General features: G+C 47.3%; 1 protein-coding gene across 1 annotated transcript in view; it reads right to left on the bottom strand.

Moving 5' to 3' along the window:
• The window catches only part of CDH5 (cadherin 5, type 2 (vascular endothelium)), a 26,086-nt gene extending 673 nt beyond the window's left edge, over positions 1 to 25,413 (bottom strand). Inside the window, exons 1-11 of the mRNA XM_011987906.1 lie at positions 24,896 to 25,413; positions 23,072 to 23,303; positions 15,722 to 16,010; positions 14,138 to 14,254; positions 13,065 to 13,229; positions 11,998 to 12,185; positions 10,206 to 10,453; positions 5,998 to 6,140; positions 4,102 to 4,226; positions 3,656 to 3,761; positions 1,337 to 1,596 (exon numbers count right to left, since the gene is read on the bottom strand). Of these exons, the coding sequence (XP_011843296.1) occupies positions 1,337 to 1,596; positions 3,656 to 3,761; positions 4,102 to 4,226; positions 5,998 to 6,140; positions 10,206 to 10,453; positions 11,998 to 12,185; positions 13,065 to 13,229; positions 14,138 to 14,254; positions 15,722 to 16,010; positions 23,072 to 23,303; positions 24,896 to 25,056 (2,034 nt within the window). The 5' untranslated portion in view covers positions 25,057 to 25,413. The remainder of the gene's footprint in view (positions 1 to 1,336; positions 1,597 to 3,655; positions 3,762 to 4,101; positions 4,227 to 5,997; positions 6,141 to 10,205; positions 10,454 to 11,997; positions 12,186 to 13,064; positions 13,230 to 14,137; positions 14,255 to 15,721; positions 16,011 to 23,071; positions 23,304 to 24,895) is intronic.
• Between the last annotated feature and the right edge of the window lie 1,155 nt (positions 25,414 to 26,568).

The following is a 26,568-nucleotide window of genomic DNA, read 5'->3' on the forward strand; positions in this document are numbered from 1 at the left end:
CCTCCCCCGACACTCCCATCCCTGCCTTTCCCCCACACCCATGGGCAGGTGCGGATGTCCGGCCTGTGGGAATCTCTGAGGGGTGTGGCTATGTGAGGGTCTTGGATCCCTGAGGAGGGGTGGACCGTAAAGTGCAGAGAGTTTCTAAAATGAGGCTCAGGCCTTCTAGCTTTGAGTTACTGAACAAACTACTACATACATAAGTAAAGCTGGGATGCCCTGGGAGGCAGCCCTGCCCCACAGCCTCAGTTTCCCTGTCTGTAAAACGGAAATGATGACTTCCCTGCTCTGTTTATATTTGGGAAGATGGTTGCGAGGTTAAATACAATTCTATTTGTGGTGGGGATGCCATCATCATCATTAATTATTAATAAAGGAGAAATCTCTGCTGGAGAAGCCCCAGAAGGGGGGCATATCGAGGGCGCTCTCAGGGGAGCTACAGGCAGGAGAGGCCTGGAGTCCATATTGCAGGTGCCCTGTGGCTGTATCCAGGCCTTGCCTTGAGTTCCAGGGCGATCTCCAATCACCTGAGGGCTTCCTCTGGAGGATCAGCCCCTGCCTCATCTCATGGCGAGTGAAATGCAGGATACAGTACATCACTCCTCTCCCCCCATGGGAAGAGGCTGGGGGGTGGCCCCACGCTGCCTCCCAGCACCCTTGTGGGAGGAGGCTCCAGTTCCTCATCATGGGAACATTCCACCTTCACTGGCCGCCTCCCTTCCCAGCTTCACTCCCCCTCTGCCTTAGGAGGTATCCAGGGAAATAAACCACCTCCCAAATAAACCACTTCCACCCCAATCCTCATCCCAGGGTTGCTCCCTGGGGAATCCAAACTAAGGCCTACAATGCTCCTAAAATTTCCACGGCCCAAACAAGAAAAAAGTATCAAGTATCAAGGCCAGAGGAATTCTATAAAAAGAAAGAAAGCACGTGGAGACAATCTAAATTAGAAGTTTTTAAACTTTCCATTTTAGAACTGGATCCTTTTTCCTTTTTCAAAAATAGGTTTCATGTAAATACATGCCCAGAACAATGCCTGGCACACAGTAAATGCTGAAAACATCTAAGTGAAGGAGTGACTGTTATGTATAAGTTATTTTAAAGTGATACTGGCCTGATGAGTGGGGGAGGAGTCCTGAGCCTGGCCCCTCCTCCTCCCTGGCTCATCCCCCACCGTGAGCACCCAGGTGGATGGAGCTCATATCCTATATCCTGCACATGAACTGGCCAAGGGCTGTATCGCAGATCGGAGGCAGGGTTGGGCCTGAACCCCTGGCCTCTACTTCTCCTGTGAAGCTTCCCCTTCCCGCAACACCTTCAATCCCCTTCCACCCACTGCCCAGCACTGACCTGTGATGGTGAGGATAGAGAGTAAGATGGCTACCACTGCCTGGATGCTCACGCCCACCTGGGCGGCCATATCCTCGCAGAAGGTGAACTCGCCCTGCTCGTTGCACTTGCACACGGCCACGGTCAGTGTGCTGGTGCCCGTTCGGCTTGGCATGCCGTTGTCTGAGATGACCACGGGTAGGAAGTGGACCTTGGTATGCTCCCGGTCAAACTGCCCGTACTTGACTGTGATGTTGGCCGTGTTATCTGGAAACACCAAGGCCTCGGAGTCGGGCTTTGCCATCTGCACAGATGGGGAAACTTGGCTCCTCCAGGAAGCCTTCCCTGACTGCACCAGCCCACGTGCTGCCTGGGCTGCTTTTCTGCCCTTTGCACCCAGCACCTCTTGTTTCAGCCATCTGAGTGCAGGCCTGTTCCTCCATAAAGGGGATATTTTGGGGCGGCTGCTTTGACCCAATCTCCGAGAATGCCTTGGTGAAAGAAGGTAAAATCCTTTGCTTTCTGTATTTGTGAGCAACTGATGCCTGTCCCCTTCCTCTTCTCTAACCCCACTCCAGTATCAGGAGGTTTCTCTTTCAGCTCTATTAATGAATGCCCTGTTTCAAGCTTTGACAAGCAATGGGGAAAAATAAAGTTTTAAAAAGTCTTTTAGCATTAGGTTAACTTCTAAGGCAGCTTCAGCTATCTCTGAAAATCCATTGTTACATTGTTGAAAACAATGGGCATGTCCCTCGGGGCACAGAGAAAATGATTACATATAGAATTGTGGGTTTCCTCGGCAGTTTGGAACTGGGAAATGCTTTTGTCCAAATATTGGCCCCGCCCACCTTCCCAGATCCGATCAGTGATTTCCTGTACCCAAGAATCCCCCAGGGAGCTTTTAAAACACGCTGATTTTCAGACCCCTATGATCACACACACATCTTATTCAGTGGTTCTGGGCAGAGGCCAGATAATCTGCCTTTTGCAGGGTCTCAGGAGGTTGTAATGTCAATGATCAGAGAAGGATCCAGGAACTCTCTGCTCCAGGATTTACATAGCTACACAGGCTCCACACACTGGATTGAAAAGCCCAGGAATCCATCTTTTAGATTTTGAATGAAAGCCAACTATATTTCATTATTCATACAGGCTTGCCTCCTATTGTATATGGGTGTCTTTGGGGTGGCACTGAATCTTTCTACTGTATTGCAGATCCCTACTCTGAGATGGGACTGAGGTGGACATTGGGGAGGAGGTGACATTTTTGCCACATTATTTAATTCTAATGACAACTGGGTGTTGAGTGGTCTGTCATTGACTTGTCAACACATCAGGGCCACCTTCTCCATCCCACAGGAGTCTCCTTAAGGACTGGTCTGTGGCTGATCCCTCAAGTCTGCCTCCAACTCTCAGGGACCCCACTCCCCAATCTTCCTCAAAGGTAGCAATGGGCTGCTGCAATACAGCCATCCTCATCCACCATAGTTTTGCCCATTAGGGACAGGCAAGAATTCCATCCCATGCTGGGTGAAGGATCACTCTGCTTGAACCCAAGGGGAATTTTCTCTATTTTTCTGAGGAAATTTCAGAGGCTGTGGAAGCTTGCCTACTTGTGGCTGGAATGAAGTCAACTCAGCATCATCATTCAAGTCGGCACCTGCTCCTTAGAAGCTCCGATTGGCTGCTAATGACATCACACGGCCACCCTGCTAATCGTGAGTAGTCATTGTAGCTGAATTAAAACAAAGCTCACTGTATCCTTGGGATTTAGGACTTCATATTTCCAGTTTTGACTCTTTGGGAGTGACCTCAAAGTTCCATGTTTAATTTGCAGTTTTGCTGATGCAGAGAGCCTCCAGTGTGGGAGGGGACTCCTTGGCTAGTTCTTCAACAGAGCTGACTGCCTGCATCCCCACATCTGTTCTGTACTCCTTGCTGGCTCCTTGCAGGCGATGTGGACTTGGGAGTTTGGATGGAGTATCTCTGATCATTGCACAGACCAATTGTACAATGTACGTGGCAGGAATTGTACAAAATATCTAATGATTTGAAAATCCCAGTGGGAGCCTGCCCTCAATTTGCTGGCCTGGTCTTTGACCTTGGTGCCTCAAGACTCAACCTCACCCCGACCCTGTTAGTGCCAACTGACTGCATTTGTTCTTTTTTGGAGACGGGGTCTCGCTCCATTGCCCAGGCTGGAGTGCAGTGATATGATCATAGCTCACTGCAGCCTCAAACTCCTGAGCTCAAGTGGTCTTCCTGCCTCAGCCTTCTGAGTAGCTGGCACTACACGCATGTCTGAACTGATTACTTTGATGCCTACCGTGATTATCCGTGAGGGTAAAGTTGTTCTCAGTATTCAGGGTGAATTTGAACTTTACATTTCGTGGTGTTATGTCCTTGTCTATTGCGGAGATCTGCAGGACCAGCTGGGGTGTGGAAGACAGGAGATAGTCAGTGATGGTGGTGGGGTGGTCTGAAGTTTAGCGATGGAGCCCTTGGGTTTAGACCTGACCATGGCTGTTTCCCACCTGCAACACTCGCCTATTTAGTTCTTCATAAAGCCACTCTTTCTACTCCCCTGCCCTGCCAATATACTCCCCATACATTCTCTCTGAGCCTCAGTTTCTCTACCTGTACAATGGGCATAATGTTATTTTCCTCAAGGCTATTGTACAGGGGAACTCTTGCTGACTCTGTTGAACAGTTCTGCCCCTCAGCCTGCCCCAGGGTGGTGCTGCCTTCCCCTCCCACCTGAACCAGACTCACCTGGCCATGGGCAGCATTCTCACACACTTTGGGCTGGTAGGGCTGGGCAAACTCCGGGGCATTGTCATTCTCATCCAAAACTTCAATGTGGACTTGCACAATGGATTCTTTTCCTGTGGGGGTTCCTGCAGGGGAGAAGACTGTCACCATTATGGGCTCAGCTGATGCTGGCCCTGGGGGTGGAAGATGTGTGGAAGGAGGGCTGCCCTATGGAGGCCACTTTTTGTAGGAGGCGGCTGTGGAACAGAGGCCCGGGATGGTGTTCCGGATGAAAGGAGTTTGGTGGAGGGGGAGGTGTGAAATCTTCATCCATAAGGTTTACTGAGGTATTACTTTGATTATGAGAATCAAAAAGGTAAACCACCTAAGAGCATTAAAAATATTGTAATTAAATTTCTAAAATTAAAAATTTCATTATTTGATTAAATACCTAAAACATAATAAATTAATCATAAAAGAATTGAAAAGGTAAACAACCTAAGTAAGATTGGTCAGTAAATTAGGCCACTGGAAAAGAATGAAATATATGGCCACTGACAATGCCTATGTAAATTACATCTTAAAAATATAATTAAAAAAATTTTAAGGCCAGGTGCTATGACTCATCCCTGTAATTTCACACTTTGAGAGGCCCAGAAGGGAGGATTGCTTGAGGCCCAGAGTTGGAGACAAGCCTGGGAAACATGGTGAGACCCCATCTCTACAAGAAACTAAGACATTTCCTGGGTGAGGTGGTGCATGCCTGTAGTCCCAGCTACTCAGGAGGCTGAGTGGGAAGGATCATTTGAACTCAGGAATTAGAGACTGCAGTGAGCTGTGATTGTGCCACTGCACTTCATCCTGGGTAACAGAGTGAGACCCTGTCTCTCCCTTAAAAAAAAAATTAGCACCATGAGAAAGTGGTTCTGGAATAAAGTTAAGTAAAAATGCGGAATATATTATCTTACACAAACATTACGATCTCATGTAAGTATAAAAATATGTATAGAAAAAACAAAAATACAAGAATGTGCTAACAGTAACTGTCTCTGCATGGTGGCATTGGTGGGAGGAGTATTTTCTTCTCTTTTTCTGTATTTTCCACATTTTAAACTATTGAAGTATAAAGATTCTATTAATGGGATTATGTGGAGGAGAAAGAAGCAAAAACTGATCTGGCCAAACATGCAGGAGTCCATTACAGTTTGGGGCAGCAGCTGTGTTGGCAGAAGTGAGTCTGGGTGGGCCTGGCAGGCTCCAGGGATCCTTGGCCTAGTGGGCTCCTGGGTAAAGTGGAGTATTAATAATTCTCCTGGAGGGTGATTGTGATTTCCTCATATAGATAAAGGATGCAAAACTCCAACTCTTGCCCCTCCCTCTGGCAAAAATTACACAATTTCTGGAGAACCTCACAATCTCAAAGTTGGAAGCTGCTTCACATTTTGAATTCTACCTATTAACTGGTGCATAAACACCCTCTGAAGGAACATTTCCCAAACAGCCATGATACTAAGAATCATGGGACCCTTGTTAAATGCACATCTCTGGCTCACTGGACCAGAACCTGCAGGGTGGAGTAGAGCTTTATGCTTAATAGGTGCCTTGGGTGATTCTCGTCACAGACACATCTGCACAGCCTGTTTCATGACAGTACTTTTCAAACTGTGACATGCATGAGATTCTGATTCAGTGTGGGGGTGAGGCTTGAGATGCACTTCCAACAAGGTCTCAGGAGATGTTGATACTGCTGGTTCAAGGACCACACTTAGGCATGGAAGCTCTATAGCATCCCAACCAGCGGGTGCTTCAGCAGGCACTTCTAATACCCCTGGAGACCCCAAATGATTGATTATGCCAGTTGGAAGAATGAAGGAAAAGGAAAAGAACCCAGGTGCCCTGGCAGATGCGGCCACTCACCAGTGGAATCCAGTTCTTTGGCCTCCACAGTCAGGTTATACCAGGGGTAGACTTCTCTGTCCAGTTCTTTCTCATTGTAAATGTCTCCCTTTTTTGTGACTCGGAAGAACTGGCCCTTGTCACTGGTCCTGCGGATGGAGTATCTGCCCAGGGGAGAGAGTTTCATGGCTTTCCAGTGTTCTTTGCTGAGTCTACACTCCTCAGCATGATGGACAAGGCCCTTCTGCATCTGTCCCCTGCATCCCACTCCACGCCCCTCTCTCACTGCTCATTGCACTCTGCCACTCAGACAAGAGTGGACCTACACAGAGGGATTCAGGATAACAAGATAATATCTTTGATCTTAGTTACATTGCCATCACTGGACTGAAGGTGGTACCTGAGACCATCAGATGCACTTTCAGAGCTGAACAGGTGACATCACACCACAGCTGGGACTTGTTTTAGTGATTAATGAAAAGATCATTGGGCAAGAGCCAGGAAGGAATACAAAAAGAGCTGGAAGAAATATGAAGTAATTACAAAGAAATTAACTTTGTGAAATAAAAAATTTAAAAAGTTATTTCAGAAATCAGGAAAAATCTATTGAAAGATAAATATATATGTTTCGTGTATATAGGAATAATAGTTGCTACCAATGAGGAAAATCCCAGAACAAACAGAGCAGAAGAAATAACAAAAAAAAAAAAAAAAAAAAAAAAAGAAAAGAAAAGAAAACTTTCCTGATCTGAAGAAAGTTTTGAGCCTACAGATTATAAGGTGTCATTGACATCAGGCATCATTGAAAAAAAAAAACCCCAATATTTAGGCATATCCTGATGACACGTACAAATTTCAAGGCTGTCTGAAGAAATTGAAAAGAGTCCAGACAGAAAGAAATAATTTCCTTATGAAGAAAGAAAAAGCAGATTTGCCTCAGATGCCCCCACAAAATTAAATACTAGAATACATTGACAGTATTTTTGAAGGGAAGTGTTTATAATCTGAGGATTATATGAATGCATCTAGGTGTTATTAGAAGGCAAGGTTGGGCGTGGTGGCTCACACCTATAATCTGAATGCTTTGGGAGGGGCTGAAGCTGGAGGTTTGCTTGAGGCCAGGAGTTCAAGACCAGCCCAGGTGATAGAGTGAGACCCTGTCTCACCAAAAAAAAAAAAAAAAAAAAAAAAAAACAAACAAACAAAAACACAAAAAAACATTAGCCTGGTGTGGTGGTGTGTGCCTGTAGTCCCAGATACTCAGAGGCCGAGGTGGGAGGGTTGCTTGAGCCTAGATGTTCAAGGCTGTAGTGAGCTATGGTTGTGCCACTGCACTCCAGCCTGGGTGACAGAGGAAGAACCTGTCCCCGCCATCCAAAAAAAGGCAAAGAACTAAGATATTTGTGTCCTGAATTTTTTTTTGAAAACTTACTGTATCTAACTAAACATCTCAATATAAGGTAAACACCTGGTATGGGAAGAATTAAAACAAACTATTGATTTGTTTATCATACACAGAAAAGCAATGGGTGTGTGTGTATGTATAATAGTTTTAACTGGAAAATATAGGTCCAAGGAAACATTTTAAATTTTGCAGATGGAAGTAAATCTCACTGGTAGAAATAAAAATGGAGGCACCTCATCCAAATATCTAGGAGAAAAAAAAAATAAAGAAACATAGACTGTATAGCAAAGCTGGGGAAAAAGAAAAAAACCATTAAGTTTGATAAATGAGAAATGTAAAACAAGATAAAAGCAGTAAGATCAAACATATCAATCATGATGAAAAATGTAAATAGGTTAAACACAAAGCATTTCAGTTAGATTAAAAATCAAAGCCAAATGCATTCTTGTTTTCAAGAGACAACTTAATGCCAAATGACCTGAAAAAGTTAAAAGTAAAAGTTGGAAAATTTGCATTAGGCGAATATGAATAACATGAAAACAGGACTAACAAATGTAACATCAGGAAACAGAATTAAAGGCAAAATATTTAAGCAGAACAAATTGGCCAATTACATTCGGATAAAAGTTACAAGCCATAATGAAGGTAAAATAGTTGCAAGCCTTTGTTAACTGAGTGGAAAAATTAAAATACATAAAGTCAAAACTTAGATATTCTAGGAAGAAGTGGACACAAATACAATTGTATCACATCACAGAACAAGCTAAAGCAAAACCAAAAAAATACCCTATGACTTATAAATGAAAATAAAGAAACCAAGTCAATCTCTTAAATAAACTCTTGGATCAAAGGAGAAACAAAAATTATAATTACAGGCTATTTAGAATAGAATGGCCATGAAAACAGTAGTCCTAAAACTTAGGAGATGAGGCCAAAATGTAAGAACATATTTTGTCCTTAATAAGAAGACTTAATACCCTTGAAAGATTAGCTATACCAGGCCGGGCGCGGTGGCTCAAGCCTGTAATCCCAGCACTTTGGGAGGCCGAGACGGGCGGATCACGAGGTCAGGAGATCGAGACCATCCTGGCTAACACGGTGAAACCCCGTCTCTATTAAGAAATACAAAAAAAACTAGCCGGGCGAGGTGGCGGGCGCCTGTAGTCCCAGCTACTCGGGAGGCTGAGGCCGGAGAATGGCGTGAACCCGGGAGGCGGAGCTTGCAGTGAGCTGAGATCCGGCCACTGCACTCCAGCCTGGGCAACAGAGTGAGACTCCGTCTCAAAAAAAAAAAAAAAAAAAAAGAAAGAAAGATTAGCTATACCAAAATTAATATATAAACACTAATGTTTATAATATACAAACATTAGAATTCTAATGTTTTAAAAAAACCTGGATACAAAATTTTAAATTTCACAAAAGAAAAAATGAGAGTTGACAAAAAATTATGTCAAATAAAAAAGCAACAAGGGAACAACTTTTATGTATATCTAAGGTCTAGTGTAAAGCTATATGGTTTGGATCTATGTCCCCCCCACCGAATCTCATGTCGAAATGTAATTCCCAGTGTTGGAGGTGGGCCCTGATAGGAAGTGGATAGATGGGGCAGAGTTCTCATGAATGGATTAGCACCATCCCCTAGGTTCTGTTCTCACGATAGTGAGTTATCATGAGATCAGGTTGTTGAAAAGTGTGTAACAACTCCCTTCCCACTCCTGTTCTGGCCATGTAAGACATGCCTACTTTCCCAGGATTGTAAGTTTCCTGAGGCCTCCCAAGAAGCAGAAGCCACTATACTTCCTGTATAGCCTGTGGAAATGTGAACCAATTAAACCTCTTTTCTTTATAAATTACCCAGTCTTAACTATTTCTTTATAGGAGAATGGACTTATACAAGCTAGTAGAATAAAATAGAATGGCTTTGCTATAGAACAATAGATAGGACAGAGAATTAGAAGTAGATTCAGGTATATACAGAGAACTTAGTATATAACAAAGGTGGGAAAATGATAACTTATTATTATAATATTTAGTAAATGGTGCTGGCAAAATCTGCTATTCATCTGCAATAAAATTAAATTTAATTGAATTTATACTTACTATTGCATATTATATGGCTCTAAAAAGTATCTGTTGGAACAATATCATTTTTTTCTAAATATTGTAAAAGAGAAATTTAGTTAAGATAGAAGAGCAAATATCGATGAAATGAGCATGACATGATCCAAAAAAAATTTAAAACAATCAAACACCAAAAGCAAACAGACAACAACAAACCCACCACAAATGCATCCATATATTTGTGTGGTCATGAAAAGAAAGGAGCAATAGGACCAGGTCAGGCCACGAACATGAGTTATCTGACAGTGGGGGTTATCAATGTTTTCTTGGTAGATCTTTGTGTTGTTTCACTGTATGAAATGAACACTTCTTACTTTTGTGGTTTGGGGGAGATAGATTCAAGAATACAGTTTTAATGTCTCTGGTGTGTCATCTGATTGGTTGCTCTCTTGACTGTCAGATCTTACCACATAGGACTGGTGAGAGCTGTGGTGCAGAGAACAAGCCTTCAAGGCGGGACAGAGGACAAGTAGCTCTGGATGCCCAGGACCATGCTAGGTGGGGGAGCCTGCGCAGGTCAAGATGCCAGGCTGCCAAGTGCAAGAGCTTGGGCTTCTTATCTTGCCTCTGTCACTTTCCCCGTAAGTGCCAGGAGAAGCCAGTTCCCCTCTGTGAGTCCTGGCTGCAGACCAGCAGGCATAGGCACATCCAGGCCAGATTGTCCTCATCATCCTCATCGACAATGCTTACCCAATGCCCTTACCCAATGCTATGCCTAGCCGCGTCGGGGTCCATGGCCAGCACTGTGCCAATCAGAGGCTTCTTCTGGTTTTCCTTCAGCTGGAAGTGGTAGAAAGGCTGCTGGAAGATGGGGGGCTCGTCCACATCTGTGATGTTTATGATGACCTGGGCTCTGTTTCCGGCGGGAGGGCTCAGGTATCGGAGGTCGATGGTGGGATCTGTGGCCTCGACAATGAAACTATATTGTTGGATGTATTCGTAATCCAGAGGCTGCATATGAAAAAAGGATGGTGAGTGCCTGCTCTGGGCCAAGCATGTGGGTGGCACATGATCTGCACAGCAACTGTGCAAGGCAGTACCAGGACGACACCCATTTTATAGATGAGAGGCCCATGGCCTTGACAAGTGATATTTCTGAGGTCATCAAGACAGCAGCTGGGCCTAATGTCTGTCTTCAGCTGCTCCCCATTTCATCTCAGCAGCCTCATGGCCACACCCACAACCCTGGCTCTTTGCCTGGCTCTGTTTCCAGCGTTTGGGACATGCAATGGATCAACTATGGTCCTACTCTTAAGGGCATCACTGGTGGTTCTACCCACAGGTCCTTAAGGACAGGCTTTTTCTTTATTTTTGAGACAGAGTCTCACTCTTGGTGCCAGATCGGAGCGCAATGGTGCGATCTCGGCTCACTGCAACTTCTGCCTCCCAGGTTCAAGCGATTCTCTTACCTCAGCCTTCTAAGTAGCTGGGATTACAGGCACCTGCCACCACGCCCAGCTAATTTTGGTATTTTAAATAGAGACAGGATTTCACCATATTGGCCAGGCTGGTCTCAAACTCCTGACCTCAGGTGATCCACCTGCCTTGGCCTCCCAAAGTGCTGGGATTACAGACGTGAGCCACCAGGCCCGGTCAGACATGCTTTTTCTTTATACCTTTGCTCAAGATGCTTCTCCTGCCCTTGCCTGCCTAGAAAACTCCTACTCATCCCTCAGGAAGCCAAACAGAAGGTAATCAGATGCTCTCTCAGAAACCGCTCCCAGCAGAGGTAATTGCTCCCTGTTCAGAGCTGCTGTGTATCACTTATACCTGGCTATACTTTTTTTGTTCATGCATATGTCTTCCCCATTTGCTGAGAGATTTGCTGACACTGGAGGCTGTGTCTGCCTCTCCTTGGTGTTTCCAGGCCCCAGCATGGGGCTGGGTCAGAGAAGGACTCAGGCCCAGGACTTGCAGTATTCTGCATGGCCATTCCAGAGGCATTTTTTAATGCCCCCCACAGGTCCTCTCCCTCCTCTTCCAGATTCAGTTGATCTGGCTTCTCTGACTGTCAGCAGCATCCATTGTCAGTGGCCATCCATTTCATCACAATTACTCCCTGTTTTCTTCATGCTGATGGATTTCTACTGGCCAGGACACAGGGCAGGCCAGAAAGTGCCAGAGAGGTAAAACCTCCAGGAGCAGTCCTGTCAACGCTACAGGAAGTGGGTGTATAAATACCCCAGCTCCCTCACCCTCAGCTGCTGCAACTCTGAGATATTTTCCACACTGACCCCCAAAAAGGGTCATTGCTCCTGGGGCTTCCTGGGGTCACCTCCCAGATAAATGATTTATACCCAATCTTTGCCTTAAGATCTGCTTCCCGAGTAACTTGCCCTAAGACACTGGATCACAGTCTCCATGAACACATGACCAGCTGGGAGCTTTGATGGTCCTTTGATGGTCTCTGGCCCAAGAGCAACCCCCAGGCAGGACCTGTGGGTGCCAAGAGCCCCAAGCCCCATGTTTGATGTTGTTACCATTGGCCTACAAACCTTCATGGGCTTGATGATGCCCTCGTTGTGGGTGGGGTTTGTCTCAATGGTGAAAGCGTCCTGGTAGTCGCCCCGCAAGATGCTATACTTGGTCATCCGATTCTGGGGCTCATCTGGGTCTTCAACAAACAGAGAGCCCACAGAGGTGCCCACACGGGTGTCCTCAGGCACGACAAATGTGTACTTGGCTGATGCAAACAGAGTACCCGAAAGGGCATTGGGTTAATGAGATAGACAAGGCGATTGTCTCTTTCAGCTATTCTAACATATTTTGAGACAAGAAATGGGCATAATAAAATAATCATAAATAATAATATCCCTGAGATTCTCAAGATAAAGAAGGTCTTCCCTATCTGTGTGTCCATCCATCTATCCCTCCATCCAATAAATAGCTATTAAGCACCTATTATATGCCAAGCACTTTGCTAGGGGACCTATCAATGGACAAGAGAGACAAGTCCTGCCTTCAGGGAGCTTATGCCATGTACAAGGAAGCCACTTCAGGACAACTGGCCTGTCTCTAGGGCGGCTGAATGACTGAACGACAGCATCAGCACTGGGAGTTGCAAGCAAGAGCCATCTGCCCCAGGGTATGGGAAAAGCTCTCATCAGACATTCTTTGTGGGGAGGATCAGTCTGTAGGTGGGGTCAGGGCCCAGCCCTGGCTCTGGATATAGAACTTTGCTGTCCCCATGTTCACTGGCTTGTGGGAATTTCTAGCTGGGACCTGAGTCTCAGGGCTTTGATTTTACAAGCCCATGGGATCTTGGTGAAACTGCTTGTGTCTCATGGTGGGACATCGTACAGTGGTGGCACCCAGCAAGGAGTGGGATTTCCCTCTGGCCTATGAGGGGATTGTGGCAGGGGGCAGCAGGATGGCCTTGGGAATGTGGTACTGGGATGGAAACAGGGCCCCTCCCTTCACCCAAAGGACTCCTTTGGGCATCAGGCCTACCCTGGGATAGAGGGAGAGGTAAAGGGATTTGTAACTCTTCTCCCAGAGCCCCAAGTCACTGAGTCTGGGGTATCCCAGCCCCCCTTCCCAGGGCCCTAGAGGAGGGGCTCACTCTGGGTGAAGAAGGGGAAGTTGTCATTGATGTCTTGCAGAGTGACCAGCACGGTGGCCGTGCCCGAGTCCCCCCGGAGGCCCTGGGCATCTCGCGCTTCCACCACGATCTCGTACCTGGCCTGCTTCTCTCGGTCCAAGCTTTTGGTTATTGTGACAATACGTCCTGCAAAAAGAGTCCCAGCAGGAGCCATGTTACCAGCTTCTAGAAAATACTGACGCCTGGAGCCTGCCCAGAGAGAACCCGATTTAAGAGCATCCCAGGTGATTCCACTGTGCAACTGGGGCTGAGAACTGTGAGTCTACAACCCACTACCTCCATGGTGTATACTGTGAGGCCGAAGCTGGCCCAATAGTTGGGTTCAGTATTGGTTCTCGCCACCTGAAATATTGTGTTGACAAAGACCATGAGGCCATATCTAGGCTCAAAGGGAAAGAGTTCTGTGATAGATTAGTGATGTCTGCCTTGTTGCACTGTAGCATAGTAGTGGCATCTGTGCTACATATTTGCCATCTCTCTGAAAGACAGTTCCACTGGACTTCTGTCTTGCTCGCAAGAGTCAGTCCTTACATTTTTTGTTAAGTCACCACATGAGCAATTACTATGGGCCTTGTTATACAATCTAACTCAAACTTTACAGCTACCATACAATATAAATATAAGCATTCCCACTTCCTAGATGAGGGAACTAGGGCTTGCAGAAGTTAGTTGATTTGTCCAAGGTCTCTAGAGGGGGTGAGTAGCAGAGCTGGCTTTGGAATCCAGATCTGTCTGAACCTGCACCCAGAGCAGCTAGCCAGCATCCTCTGCTACCCCTTGGTCACTTCTTGGGTAACGAGATCCTGATTTTGTTCCCTGGACTTGAGTCCATGTCTTGGGCACCTGCCTGCTTCCTTCTCCCTTGACCAGCCGCCTTGTCTTTATGTATGATACTGACTACTTCCATGGCACAGTGTGGTTCAGTGGCAGTGACACCTGTCAGCCTGGACTTCCCTTAGCACATGCACCTGGAGTATCCACCTCCCCTCGTCCCTCCAAGTCAGTGACTGTCCAGGAGTGTTAGTCACACAGACCAGAATTATCGATGGCAAAATACTCTTTCCCCTTCAGGATTTGGTACATGACAGAGGCGTGGTCCCCCACAGTGGGGTCGTCTGCATCCACTGCTGTCACAGAGATGACCGAGGTCCCTGCAGAGAGAGAATCCTGGGGTTACTGACTTGTGACTACAAGGCCCCTTACCCCATTCCTGGAAGACAGCAGATGGGGCTCAGGCTGTGCTCTGTCCCTACCTCCCCCAGGTCCTGGGAAGAAAAGGCTGTTTTATTTTCTGAGGAGCCTGCATGGGGTCAAAGTGCTGGTGGCAGTGGAAGCCCAGCCAGGTCAACCTTGAAGGAGTCAAAGAGATCAGGTGGCTTGTGTGCTCCCTGGGGAAAAGATGGAGGGGGTAGAGGGTTGGGGTCAGGGAGAGACACCGAGGACAGCAATGAACTGCTTCTCCCTCTCCTGGAAAGGTGCCCCCAAAGGGGTAGTGTCACTTCTCGCATCCCCTTGAACTCCAGATCATACACTCAACCGAAAGGTCTGGTCCTAGGGCCCTGGCTGGAGACTCTGGACTAAGGGGGTGAGGAGGGAAGCTCTTTTCTGGCACCCCCTGGAGTCTGGGGGGTTCTGAAGAGGTAGAGTAATAACCTCCTGAGCCCAGAGCCCAGGCTGGTGACACACCTTGGGGCTAGTGCTCTGTTCCCCACACCACTCCTGCATGGCCCCTAGAGATGAATCCTTTTGCCTTAGTGGCAGGCCATGACAGTCTTCACATGTAAAGGCTATACTCTTTGTGTGCTAGTCCTGAGAGTCAGAGGCAGTGGGTGGAGTTTGTTCCAAAGAGTAGTGAGATACGTTTGTGCCTCTGATGGCCGGGGTGAGTTCATGATCAAAATCAGGGCACAGTCTATGACTAGGGGCAGGATTCAGTCCATGATCAGAATCAGGGCTCAGTCTATGACTAGGGTCAGGGCTCAGTCCATGATCAGGATCAGGGCTTAGTCTATGACTAGTGTCAGGGTTCAGTCCATGATCAGGATCAGGGCCAAGTTTATGACTGTAGTCAGGGCTCAGTCCATGATTAGGATCAGGGCTAGGTCTAGGACTAGGGTCAGGACTCAGTCCATGATCAGGATCAGGGCTCAGTCTATGACTAGAGTCAGGGCTCAGTCCATGATCAGGATCAGGGCTTAGTCTATGACTAGGGTCAGGACTCAGTCCATGATCAGGATCAGAGCTCAGTCTATGACTAGAGTCAGGGCTCAGTCCATGATCAGGATCAGGGCTTAGTCTATGACTAGTGTCAGGGTTCAGTCCATGATCAGGATCAGGGCCAAGTTTATGACTGTAGTCAGGGCTCAGTCCATGATTAGGATCAGGGCTAGGTCTAGGACTAGGGTCAGAGCTCAGCCTGTGGCCAGATCAGAGCTTGTTAGGAACTAGAGTTTCTTTCAAATCATATAAAGTGGCAACACAGGCCTTACAATCACTGCCCTGAACTCACTGGATTCCTACCCCAGGCAGTGAAGTGGCTGATGTGAGAGGTGCCCCCAGGTTGGGGATGAGGGAGGGAGGAGGGAGAAGAAGGAGGACAGAGTGGGCATACAACGTACCCACAGCCGATGACTCAGGCACGGACGCATTGAACAACCGATGCGTGAACACAGGCCAGTTGTCATTCACGTCATGAACTTTGATGGTGAAGCTTGAAGGAGTCTCCAGGTTTTCGCCAGTGTCCTTGTCCACAATGACAGCAGTGAGGTGGTACTCTGAGATGTTCTCCCGGTCCAGCCTCTCAATGGCAAACACGTCTCCTGTTTCTGCATCGACCCGGAAGACCTTGTCCACAAATTCTCCTTTGAGCAGGTACTTGGCGTTCTTGCGACTCACACTTGACTTGATCTAGAAAAGAAGAGGTGACGTGAACTGGGAATGGGTAGCGGCGGCTGCATGTGAGAGTATGTGAATGAGAATGTGTATACAAGTGTGCATGTGCATGTGTGTGCATGTGTGTTTGTGGTGTGTGTGGTGCTGGCCAGGGTCTCTAAGTGTGACACTGAGGTTTTTATCAAGAACCTCTGGCAGCCATAAAAAAGAATAAAATCATGTCCTTTGCAGCAACATGGATAGAGCTGCAGGCCATAATCCTAAATGAACCTAAGTGAACTAACCCAGAAGCAACAAATCCAACACCACATATTCTCATTTATAAGTAGGAGCTAAACAATTGGTACATATGACCATAAAAATTGAAATAATCGACACTGGGGATTCCCATAGAGGGGAGGTTGGGATAAGGGTGAGCGTTGACAAATAACCTATTGGCCATAATGCTCACTATTTGGGTAATGGGTACGCTAGAAGCCCAATCCCCACCAGTATGCAATATACATGTAACAAACATGGACATGTACCCCCGAAAATAAAATTTTTAAAAAGTCAAAAAGAACCTCTGACTAGTCACCAATGAATTGTTCTCATGGTGTGAGTTGCCTGGCAGAGTCCCAATATGCCTAGAATGGTGCCTGAACAGAGTAGGTGCTTAGAAAACTTTTTTTTTTTGAGTGGAAAAATATACTTGGTGCCATTGGAAGGCAAAGGATATTTTTGCCCTGTAGAAGTCACTTAACCTCTCTGAGTTTTAGTTACCTCACTTGTAAAACGGAAATAATATCGCTTCTGATGTTGCTTTGCTCTGAGTAGAACAGCACCTTGGAAGATGAGTTCTGGGAAACACTGAACTCTTTTGCTGTTCCACACAAAGATGGGGTCCTAGCCAGTGGTGTGCTGGCACTGGATTGTATCAGCTTGGCTTTTGAGAACCAGCTTAAATTTTCAGGAATATTTGTGAGCTGATTGTTAAATACAGCCATTATTACAAATTAAATTATGTAAACTTACAATTAAATAAATCTTATGAAAAACAACAAATTCCCAGAATTCATCGCTTCCTAATTATTTTGCTACCTTTGATTACGTTTTGAGGTTATCTGTGTTTATGGTATCTGTATGATGGAAATACTAAATAATGATGCGCTCATGAGTATCTTCTCCCATCTTGTCTTGGCCTTCGATGACATCACATCGATAGCTTGAAATGAGACATGTTGAGAGTATTTACACTGTGGAAATTGGCAAGTACTACAAATCAAACCCTTTCCCCTGGACAGCCAGTTGTCAAACATTTATCAGCACACCCCTGGGCCCAGTACAGGAAATGGTATATAAAATATTCTCTTCTTGGAGATTTACAATGTACAGCTCTGCAGAAGAGAACTCCAGTGAACTTTGTGTAACTCAGGATTTTCCATACTTCTCAGGCCACAGAACCATTTTTCTGTGTAGCATGTACTGTTCATGTCCCAAGGAATAAGATTTGGAAAATAATACATGTAAAGCATCTTACATGAAACAGGGCTCAATAAGTGCTAGTTAATAATTATTAATAATAGAGCCACAGATTAGAGGATCTTAGAAGGCTAGAATTGCTAAACATTCCATTTAAAGAATCATAGAAACAGAAAATATTAGGAACAGTACAGTTCCCGTAGAATAGTATTTTATGCATATACAATGATACTCTCATAGAAGATTAGTATGTCCCCAAAATAGAATTCTATTCAATTAAAAAATATACCTGGGTGCCTGGGAGGTGCCGGGCTCCCACTAGGAGAACAGAGGGCACAGATCCCATTTGGCTCTCAGGACCTAGGTTTGCAGCCTCAGAGGCCAGCACGCCGAGGAAGTGCAACATTGCTTTTTTTTTTTTTTTTTTTTGAGATGGAGTTTAGCTCTGTTGCCCAGGCTGGACTGCAGTGGCATGATCTTGGCTCACTGCAACCTCCACCTCCTGGGTTCAAGTGATTATTTTGCCTCAGCCTCCTCAGTAGCTGGAATTACAGGCACGTGCCACCACGCCTGGCTAATTTTTCTATTTTTAGTAGAGACGAAATTTCACCATGTTGGCCATGCTGGTCTCAAACTCCTGACCTCAAGCGATCTGCCTGCCTCAGCCTCCCAAAGTGCTGTGATTACAGGTGTGAGCCACCACGCCCAACCTCTTTTTATTTTTTTGAGACAGGGTCTCACTCTGTAGTCCAGGTTGGAGTACAGTGGTACAGTGTTGGCTCACTACAACCTCCCCTTCCTGAGCTCAATCGATCCTTCTGCCTCAGCCTCTGGAGTAGGTGGGACTACAGGTGTGCACCACCAAGCTTGGCTAATTTTTGTACTTTTTTGTAGAGATGGGGTCTCACTATGTTGTCCAGGCTATTCTCAAACTCCTGGGCTCAAGCAATTCTCCTGCCTTGGTCTCTCAGAATGCTGGGATTACAGGCATAAGCTACTGAGTCTGCCTCACATGATTTAAGGTCAAATAGAGCAAGGGATTTTACGTGAAGGCATCTGGTGAGGACTGTTAGAAAGGCTGGGCTCGGGTGGGTGCGGTGGCTCACGCCTGTAATCCCAGCACTTTGGGAGTCCAAGGTGGGTGGATCACTTGAGGTCAGGAGTTTGAGACCAGCCTGGCCAACATGGTGAAACCCCATCTCCAATAAAAAAAAAAAAAAAAAAAAAAAATTAGCTGGCTGTGGTGGCACACGCCTGTAGTCCCAGCTACTTGGGAGGCTGAGCAAGGAGGATCATTTGAGCCCAAGAGGCAGAGGTTGCAGTGAGCCAAGATCACGCCACTGCACTCCAGCCTGGGTGACTGAGTGAGACTCTGACTCTCAAAAAAAAAAAAAAAAAAAAGGGCTGGACTCCTCCAGAGAACTCAAAGAGGTTGGGGTCTCAAGAAAGAAGAGGGAGATTCCAGAAGGGTATGGCCACATCCCATGAGGTCTGGAAAGTGTCCCCAGGGTTTAGCAGCAGTGCAGTCATTGGAGCCCTCAGTGAGGGCAGTGACAGGGGTTGATAGGGTGGGAAGTTAGATGATGCAGCCCAGGGAAAAGTCTAGAAGGGGAGGAAGTGGAGACAGGGAGTGAGGATCGCCCCCTTGGTTGGGCAGGGTGGGAGAGAGGTGGGCAGCGACAAGCATCTTGGAGCAGGGCTGTGGCGTGCAGGGGGCAGGTGGGTTCATGAGGAGGTACTAAGGCCCAGTGGCTGGGATGCATGATGAACAGCTGGACTAGAGGCAAGAAGCTGTGCCTCAGTTCTGTAACCGGTGACCTGTGAGGACAGTGGAGACTCAAAGAGAAGGGGACAGTCTGGGGCCCTGTGTGAGTTGCTCAAGGTGAGGATAAGATGGTGGTCTTCCAACTGGGCTCTGGGTGAATGTGTTAGGACCCACCGGGGCAGGGAGGATGGAGGGAGGAAATCAGCTTCGATCTGTGTAATTGGAGTTCTGCATACAATTTCATATGAGTGTCCAGTTTCTGTTTTCCTTCCCTTCAATTTTTCTTCCCTAGACTTTATTTTTTAGAACAGTTCCAGATTTACAGAAAAATTAAGAAACTAGGGCAGAGAGTTCCCAGACGCCTGCTCCTCTTTTTCCCAGAGTATGAACGTCTTACATGAGTGTGGTGCATTTGTTATAATTAGTGGACCAATACGGATGCATTATTATTTACCAGAGGGCATAGTTTATGCAGAGTTCCTCAGTTTTTTGTGTGTGTTTTTTTTTTTTACCCAATATCTTTTGTCTATTTCAGGATTCCACACTGGATACCACATTCCACTGAGTTATCATGTTTCTTTAAGCGCCTCATGGCTGTGATAGTTTCTTAGACTTTCATTGGTTTCTGATGACCTTGACAGTTTTGAGGAGTACGAGTCAGGTATTTTGCAGGATGCCCCTCTGTTGGAATTTGTCTGCTGTTTTTCTCATGATTAGGTGAGGGTTATGGGTTTCTGGGAGCCTCCACTCCTCCCACCCCTGTTTTCTAAGATCACTGTATTTAAACATAACATCTCAATGCCAAAAACCCATATTTGTGGGTTCAGAAGGCAGCTCAGGACTTGCTCCCATTGTTCAGTCATGTCTGTAAACAAAGGCTCCAGGCTCTGACCTTGATAAACAGGGACTTCCTTCCCTCGGATGACATCCTCAGGAGCTGGAGGTGATCCTTGGAGCCCTGTCCTTGCCTTTTCCACACACCCTTGTTTTTTCCCAGTGTGACGACCCCTCGTGGTTCCTCGGAGACCCAGCCCCACGCTGTTGGCAAATGACAGCAGGCCTGGCGTTCTTCCTGCTGCTAGAGACCCTTGGGCAAGCCCTTGAAAGGTTGCCCCCACTTTCTATGGACTTTCCCTGACTCACTCCACAGATTTTCCTTGAGGTCAGACATTCTTTTTAGAGGCTGATTCAAGGCACAATTATCCCACCAGGAAGGATGCAGGTGGATTGACGACATTTTCCTCTATGACACAGAGCTCGCATTTGTGTTGAGAGTCAGGAATGCCGGTTTTCCTATGGCTGCGTTCTCCTTGGGGCTCTGTACTGGTCTCCTTGTGTGACCCTGGGCAAGTGTCTCCCCCTATGAGTGGCCATGCTGGAGGACTTCAAGATCCCAGTTATTGTTGGGAGCCATGGGCACAGCCAGCTGGCTGTGGGTGGGGCTCCAAGTGGAGATTCCCCAGCTGGACCCATTCCCATCCAATTTTGTCAAATGCTGCACAGATCTTTCCTAATTTCCCAAATGGGAAAATTTCATGGCAGCCATGGTTGGCCCTGCCCTAAACCCTGAACCCTGAGGTCACACCGGCCTTCTCAGCCTGAGCATGGGATGGCCCTATACCCGGTCCGCAGACCAAACTCTGCTGGGGCATTTCTGGTACCATGGCCAGACTGGGCCTTCCCATCAAAAGTTCCTCTCCAGTCTGTTTATCTATAGCCAGAGGGCACCCCCACACCATTTGTGGGATTCTTTGTCTGAAGTATGCTGCCCCTCTAGACCAGGACGGGTAAACTGTTTCTGTAAAGGGCAGGGAGCAAATATTTGCAGACTTATGGGTCATTTGATCTTTGTCACCACCACTCAACTTTGCCATTGTAGCATGAAAGCAGCTGTGGGCAAACTGTAAATGAATAAATGTGGCTGTGTTCCGATAAAACTGTATTTGCAAGTCCAGGCAGTGGGCTGGATTGGGCCCGCAGTGGGTAGTTGGCTGATCCCTGCTCTAGACTGCCATCTCCATGAGGGTGGGGAGCATGTCTGCCTTAGCCCACTGTTGTTTTCTTTCTGGCACCCAGTCCAGTGCTTGGAATGATCCTTCCTTTCTTCAGTACATTGACATGTTCTTTTTTGCACCTATCATTTAGATTCCAAGAAGCTGACAAAGTGAGATTTTAATGCACCCAAAAGAAACTTTCCTCCTCATTGAAAATTCTGAAAGCACACAGTCCATCTACCTGTCATTGTGTGTGAAATTCCACTACTAGGACCATTCCTTTCAATTAGACTGGATGGCTTTGACATCAATGACAATTTGACATGGTGAGGCAATTCAGCAGTCACTCAGATATGCTCTGAGCTCTAGGAGGATGGGCTTGGGATAGACACGTTTTAAAGGAGGACAAAGTGAGGGTCAGAGTCTGAGGTCCTGCCCTGGAGGGCAGGCTTGGGTCAGGTACCTCATTACGGGTGATGTGGAATATGGGGAGCTTTGTGGGGTCACAGGGAACCGGGGATAGCCTGAGAGAAGGGCTTTTTGAGGAGGTTCAAAGGCCTAGACCGGAGTTGACAAAAATATGGCCTGGATGGTTAACTTCATCTTCAGCACAATTTTGTGGAAGGCTGCACAGTTCTTTTCTGATCTTTCAAATGGGAAAATTTCATGGCAGGCTTGGCTGGTCCTGTCCTAAACCTTGAACCCCCAGGCCAGACAAGTCTCCTCAGCTTGGGCACTGGATGGCCCTTCTGTTAGTGATATCTAGTTTACAGACCAAGGTCTGGGAGAAATTGAACCATAGAGTTCACCACCAGCTCCACCACCATCATCGTCACCTCCATTATCACCACTATCAACACTTATCTTTTGTCACTACCATCATCACCACCACCATCTCCATCAACACTTATCCCTCACCACTACCATCACCATTACCACCACCATCATCACCACCATCACAACCACCACCTGCTCCTTTACCATCACTACCATCACCACCACTGCCACCTTTTCCTTCCCCATCCTCACCACCATCACCATCACTATCATCATCACTTCCATCATCATCACCATCATCATCACCATTACAACCACCACCTACCCCTTTATCATCACTACCATCACCATCATCACAACCACCACCTAACCCTTTATCACCACCACCACCATCATGACCACCATCACAACCACCACCTGCCCCTTTACCATCACTACCATCACCACCACTGCCACCTTGTCCTTCCCCATCCTTACCACCATCACCATCGCTATCATCATCACTTCCATCATCACCACCATCAACATTTATCTTTCATCACCACCATCATCATCACCATTACAACCATCACCTACCCCTTTATTATCACCACCATCACCATCATCACAACCACCACCTACCTCTTTATCACCACCATCACCATCATCACAACCATCAAAACCATCACCTACCCCTTTATCATCACATCACCATCATCACAACCACTACCATCATCACAACCATAACAACCACCACCTACCCCTTTATCACCACCACCATCATCACAGCCATCACAACCACCACCTTTATCATCACCACCATCACCACCACCACCATTCCCACCACTCCCACCACCACCTTGCCCTTTCCCATCCTCACCACCATCACTATCACTACCACCACCACTGCCACCATTACCACCACTCCTTCCACCACCACGAGTTCTACCACTATTGCTACCACCTTCACCTTTATCATCTCCACTCCTACAACCACCACAATGTCTATTACCACCTTTGCCACCATCGCCATCACCACCACCACTGTCACTATGGGCCAGCTGCTGATGGCTTCTCCTGTCCTGGGGCTTGAGCCTTACCTTGCCTACATGATGGGGCAGTGAGGTGTTTTTCTCTTCATCAATGTGCATCTGGTTCCAAATCCAGTCTCTCTTTTGGCGCCGATGGGTGGGCAGCAGGCTGGGGGTGTCCCGTTGGGCAGGGTTAGCACCTGCTGCTGCTGCTGCTGCCGCCGCTGCCAGCAGACCCAGGCAGGCGCCCGATGTGGCGACCAGCATCATGAGCCTCTGCATCTTCCCAGGAGGAACAGATCTGGGGAAAGAGGAGACACCTTCAGACTCTGTCTGAGTGACGGATGAAAGGAGTGCTTAGACACAGGTATTTTGCATGAGAGCAGCTAGCTATAATGCTAAAAGCTTGGGGCAAACGTAATCTGCGGGTAATTAACATTATCATTCCACCTTTCAGGGAGCAGTCAGGCACTCGGATGAGCAAAGGTAGGTTTTAGGACAACATGAGTAAACAAGCCCATTTAGGATACATTTCCCTACACTTCCTTGTACCTACTTCTCACCCTCTGCCTCAGGGTAGAACAGCTGCCTTCTGCTTATTCTTCCCCGAAGTTATGCAAAACCTTCTGACCTTTCCAGAAGGTTTGCGTCCTTTCCCTATAATTTCTTCCACCACTCTGAGCCATCTCCCGCATGTGGTGGCCACTGCCTAAGGGTGTGAGCAGCTCCCACAGGGAACCGAACTCCCTTTATCTATTCACTGCTTCATCCTTCACTGTCTGCTGACACCAGCAGAACCAGACCCCCTTCATGCCTTGATGAATTCCGAACGGGGAAGGTGAAAACAGATGTGGAAACCATTTCTACCTGTGAGTCTTGTGCTAGGATGGAAGCAAGTGCAGGGGATATGGGAGCCCACAGGAGGGCCTGTGGGGAAGGTCTCCAGGAAGAGGGTGTGAGGCTGATGCCAATGGCAGCTCCTAAGTCCCCAGGCATTGGGTGGTCAGGTTATCCTCATTGTTCAAATGAGGAAACTGAGGCACACAGATGTTAAGTTCACATTGTAGTAAGTGGTGGGACTCAGATGGGAACCCAGGTGTCTGATAGCTAATCTTTATCAAGCACTTATTTTTTGCCTGGCACTGTTTCAAGCACTTTATATGTCTTATCTATTTAATATTCCCCATCATCCTCCAGGTTGGTGTAATGATAACCCTCATTTTGCAGAAGAGGTACAGAGAGGTTTCTGAACATTCCTGAAATCACCTAAACTGTAAGGAGCACAGCCAGGATTTGAACCAAGGTTGTCTGGCCCAGAAGTTCAAGTCCTTTCCTCCTGCCTTCCCTTGTCCCAGCAGCTGCTATGGGGTAGGATTTAAAGCCTCCTCTCGGCAGACGTCCTCCTGCCTGAAAGCCCCTTTGACAACTTTGCATTGATTCTGTCTTCAGAAGGCTCTTAGGAAAATCCAACTGTCTTAACCCTGAGGGCCAGTCCTTCACTCCAGATCTTACAGTGAGTGGTCAGCTTTGCTGTCAGAAGAGCAGGGGTGGGTGGGGTGGTGAGTTGAGGGTCTGGGTTCATAGGAATGGCTTCCTAATTTGTGTGGCCCAGTGCAAAAGAATTTTAAGAAGGAGACAGAACATTAAACCAAGCATGAGGCCCTTTGAAATGCAAGCCCTGTACAGTTGCACAGGATGCACAGTCTCCAAGGCAGGTCTGTAGGGTACGGATGTGGGTTAACCAGAGATCAAGGCCTGGCTTCATGCTGAATTCCAGGAACAGGGGTTTTCTCTACTGCCCCATGAGGAGTGCGGGCTGTGACCTTGGCCATTAGCATGTTCTCTCAGCCCTGACTCTGTCTTTCCACCCTCCGGGGTCCCTGTGTTACTGACTTGCAGCTCCTGGGATGATGTAGAGGAAGAACAGCTGGGTGGGAGAGGGAACCAGGGCTCACATCTGGAGGCACATAAGGATCTACAAGGTGCTGGATGGGATGGCCTCCTCCCTTGACTGTCTCCTGCCTGGCCACAGGGAGAGGCTGGACTCTGTACATCACAAGAGGTTTGTAAACTCTAGTAACATTTCCCCTGATTTACTGGCGCCGGGCTGACCTCAGTGAGGGCTGAGGGTGTCTGTGCTGGGCCAGCTGACCTCTGGACCCACTGATTTTAGTATCGACGGCCCCTGCCTTCTGGTTCCTGTCTCTGGCCCTGGAGGAAGTGGACTCCCCGGGTGGGGATAGGCCCCAGAATGCAGGTGCCATATGCCTGGGGGATGCCCTGACCCCTCTGGGCCTCAGTTTCCTCAGCCATAAATGAGGGGGTCAACCTGGAAGAGACTTGAGGCCCTTGAAGGATGCTCTAGGCAGGAGGAAGGTGGTGAGCAAAGGCTTAGAGAAGAAGGGGGGCAGATTGGAAGTCCTGGCCAAGAAGCTGGTCCCTGACTCAGGGGAGGCGGCAGGCATGACCCCTACCCCAGCCTCACTGGGTCCAGACCCTGTGGCTCATTTCCTTCTTTGTCCAGAAAGGAAGTGCAAGTCTTGATTCTTTCTTCCTCCCTCAAATGAGAAGTGACTCAAAGATGACAAAGTGAAAACAGACAGAAGCGAAAATGAGAAACAGGGAGAGGGAGAGTTCTCAGGGCAAACAGGACAGGGTGAGCGCCCAGGCTCTGAGCTGATAGGTGCTGGGTGCCTACTGCATGATGGGCTCCATGCTAGGCAGTGGGGGTGCCTCAGTGAGTGAGACAGATGGAGCCTGCTCTTGGGGAGTGTGCAATAATGGGAACAACAGGAAAATAAGTAAGTCAATGAGGAAACATATCAGTTGGCAATCAGAGACGTTCAAGGAATTACAATGGGAGGTGCCACAGAGAGTGAGGGGGCAGCTGACTGGGCCTGTGAGGCCAGGAAGGCCTCTGGGAGAGCTGATGTTTCAGCCCACATCTGAGTGCCAGCCACAGGACTGCCAGGAAAGGGAAGGGAATTCCAGGCAGAAGCGCTGTTGCTGGTCTCTGGGTACCTCAACATCCGAGCCTACCTCTGTGCAGGCAGTGGTTGGTTTCCTTAAGGCAGCCCACCTCTCTGTAGCAGTCCCTTCATAAAATCTCTGCAATTGGCCTCCCAGGGTTTGCTCTGTTTCCAGCTGGGAACCCTATCTCTAATACAGTGAACGGGAATGTGGTTTTCTCCTTCCTGGGGCCTGTTGGGACGGGTTAGTGATCCCTATGGCTGACCGCAGCCAGCAGTCAAATGGATAAATAACAGTTGTGTGCTGCAAAATGACTTTTTGGTCAACAATGGACTGCACACACGACTGTGGTCCCCTAAGGTTTTAATGGAGCTAAAAACTCCTCTGCCCTAGTGACACTGCAGCCATCGTGACGTCGTAGCACAAGTCATTACTTGTGTTTGGGGTGATGCTAGTGTAGACCAACTTTATAAAAAATGTTATATTAGGGTGGTACACAAGTAATTGTGTGCTTTATTTATTTATTTATTTATTTATTATTTTTCCTTTGAGACAAGTTTTGTTCTGGAGTGCAGTGGTGCGATCTCAGCTCACTG

This window comes from Mandrillus leucophaeus, unplaced genomic scaffold, assembly GCF_000951045.1.
Source record: "Mandrillus leucophaeus isolate KB7577 unplaced genomic scaffold, Mleu.le_1.0 Scaffold319, whole genome shotgun sequence".
Lineage (NCBI taxonomy): Eukaryota > Metazoa > Chordata > Mammalia > Primates > Cercopithecidae > Mandrillus > Mandrillus leucophaeus.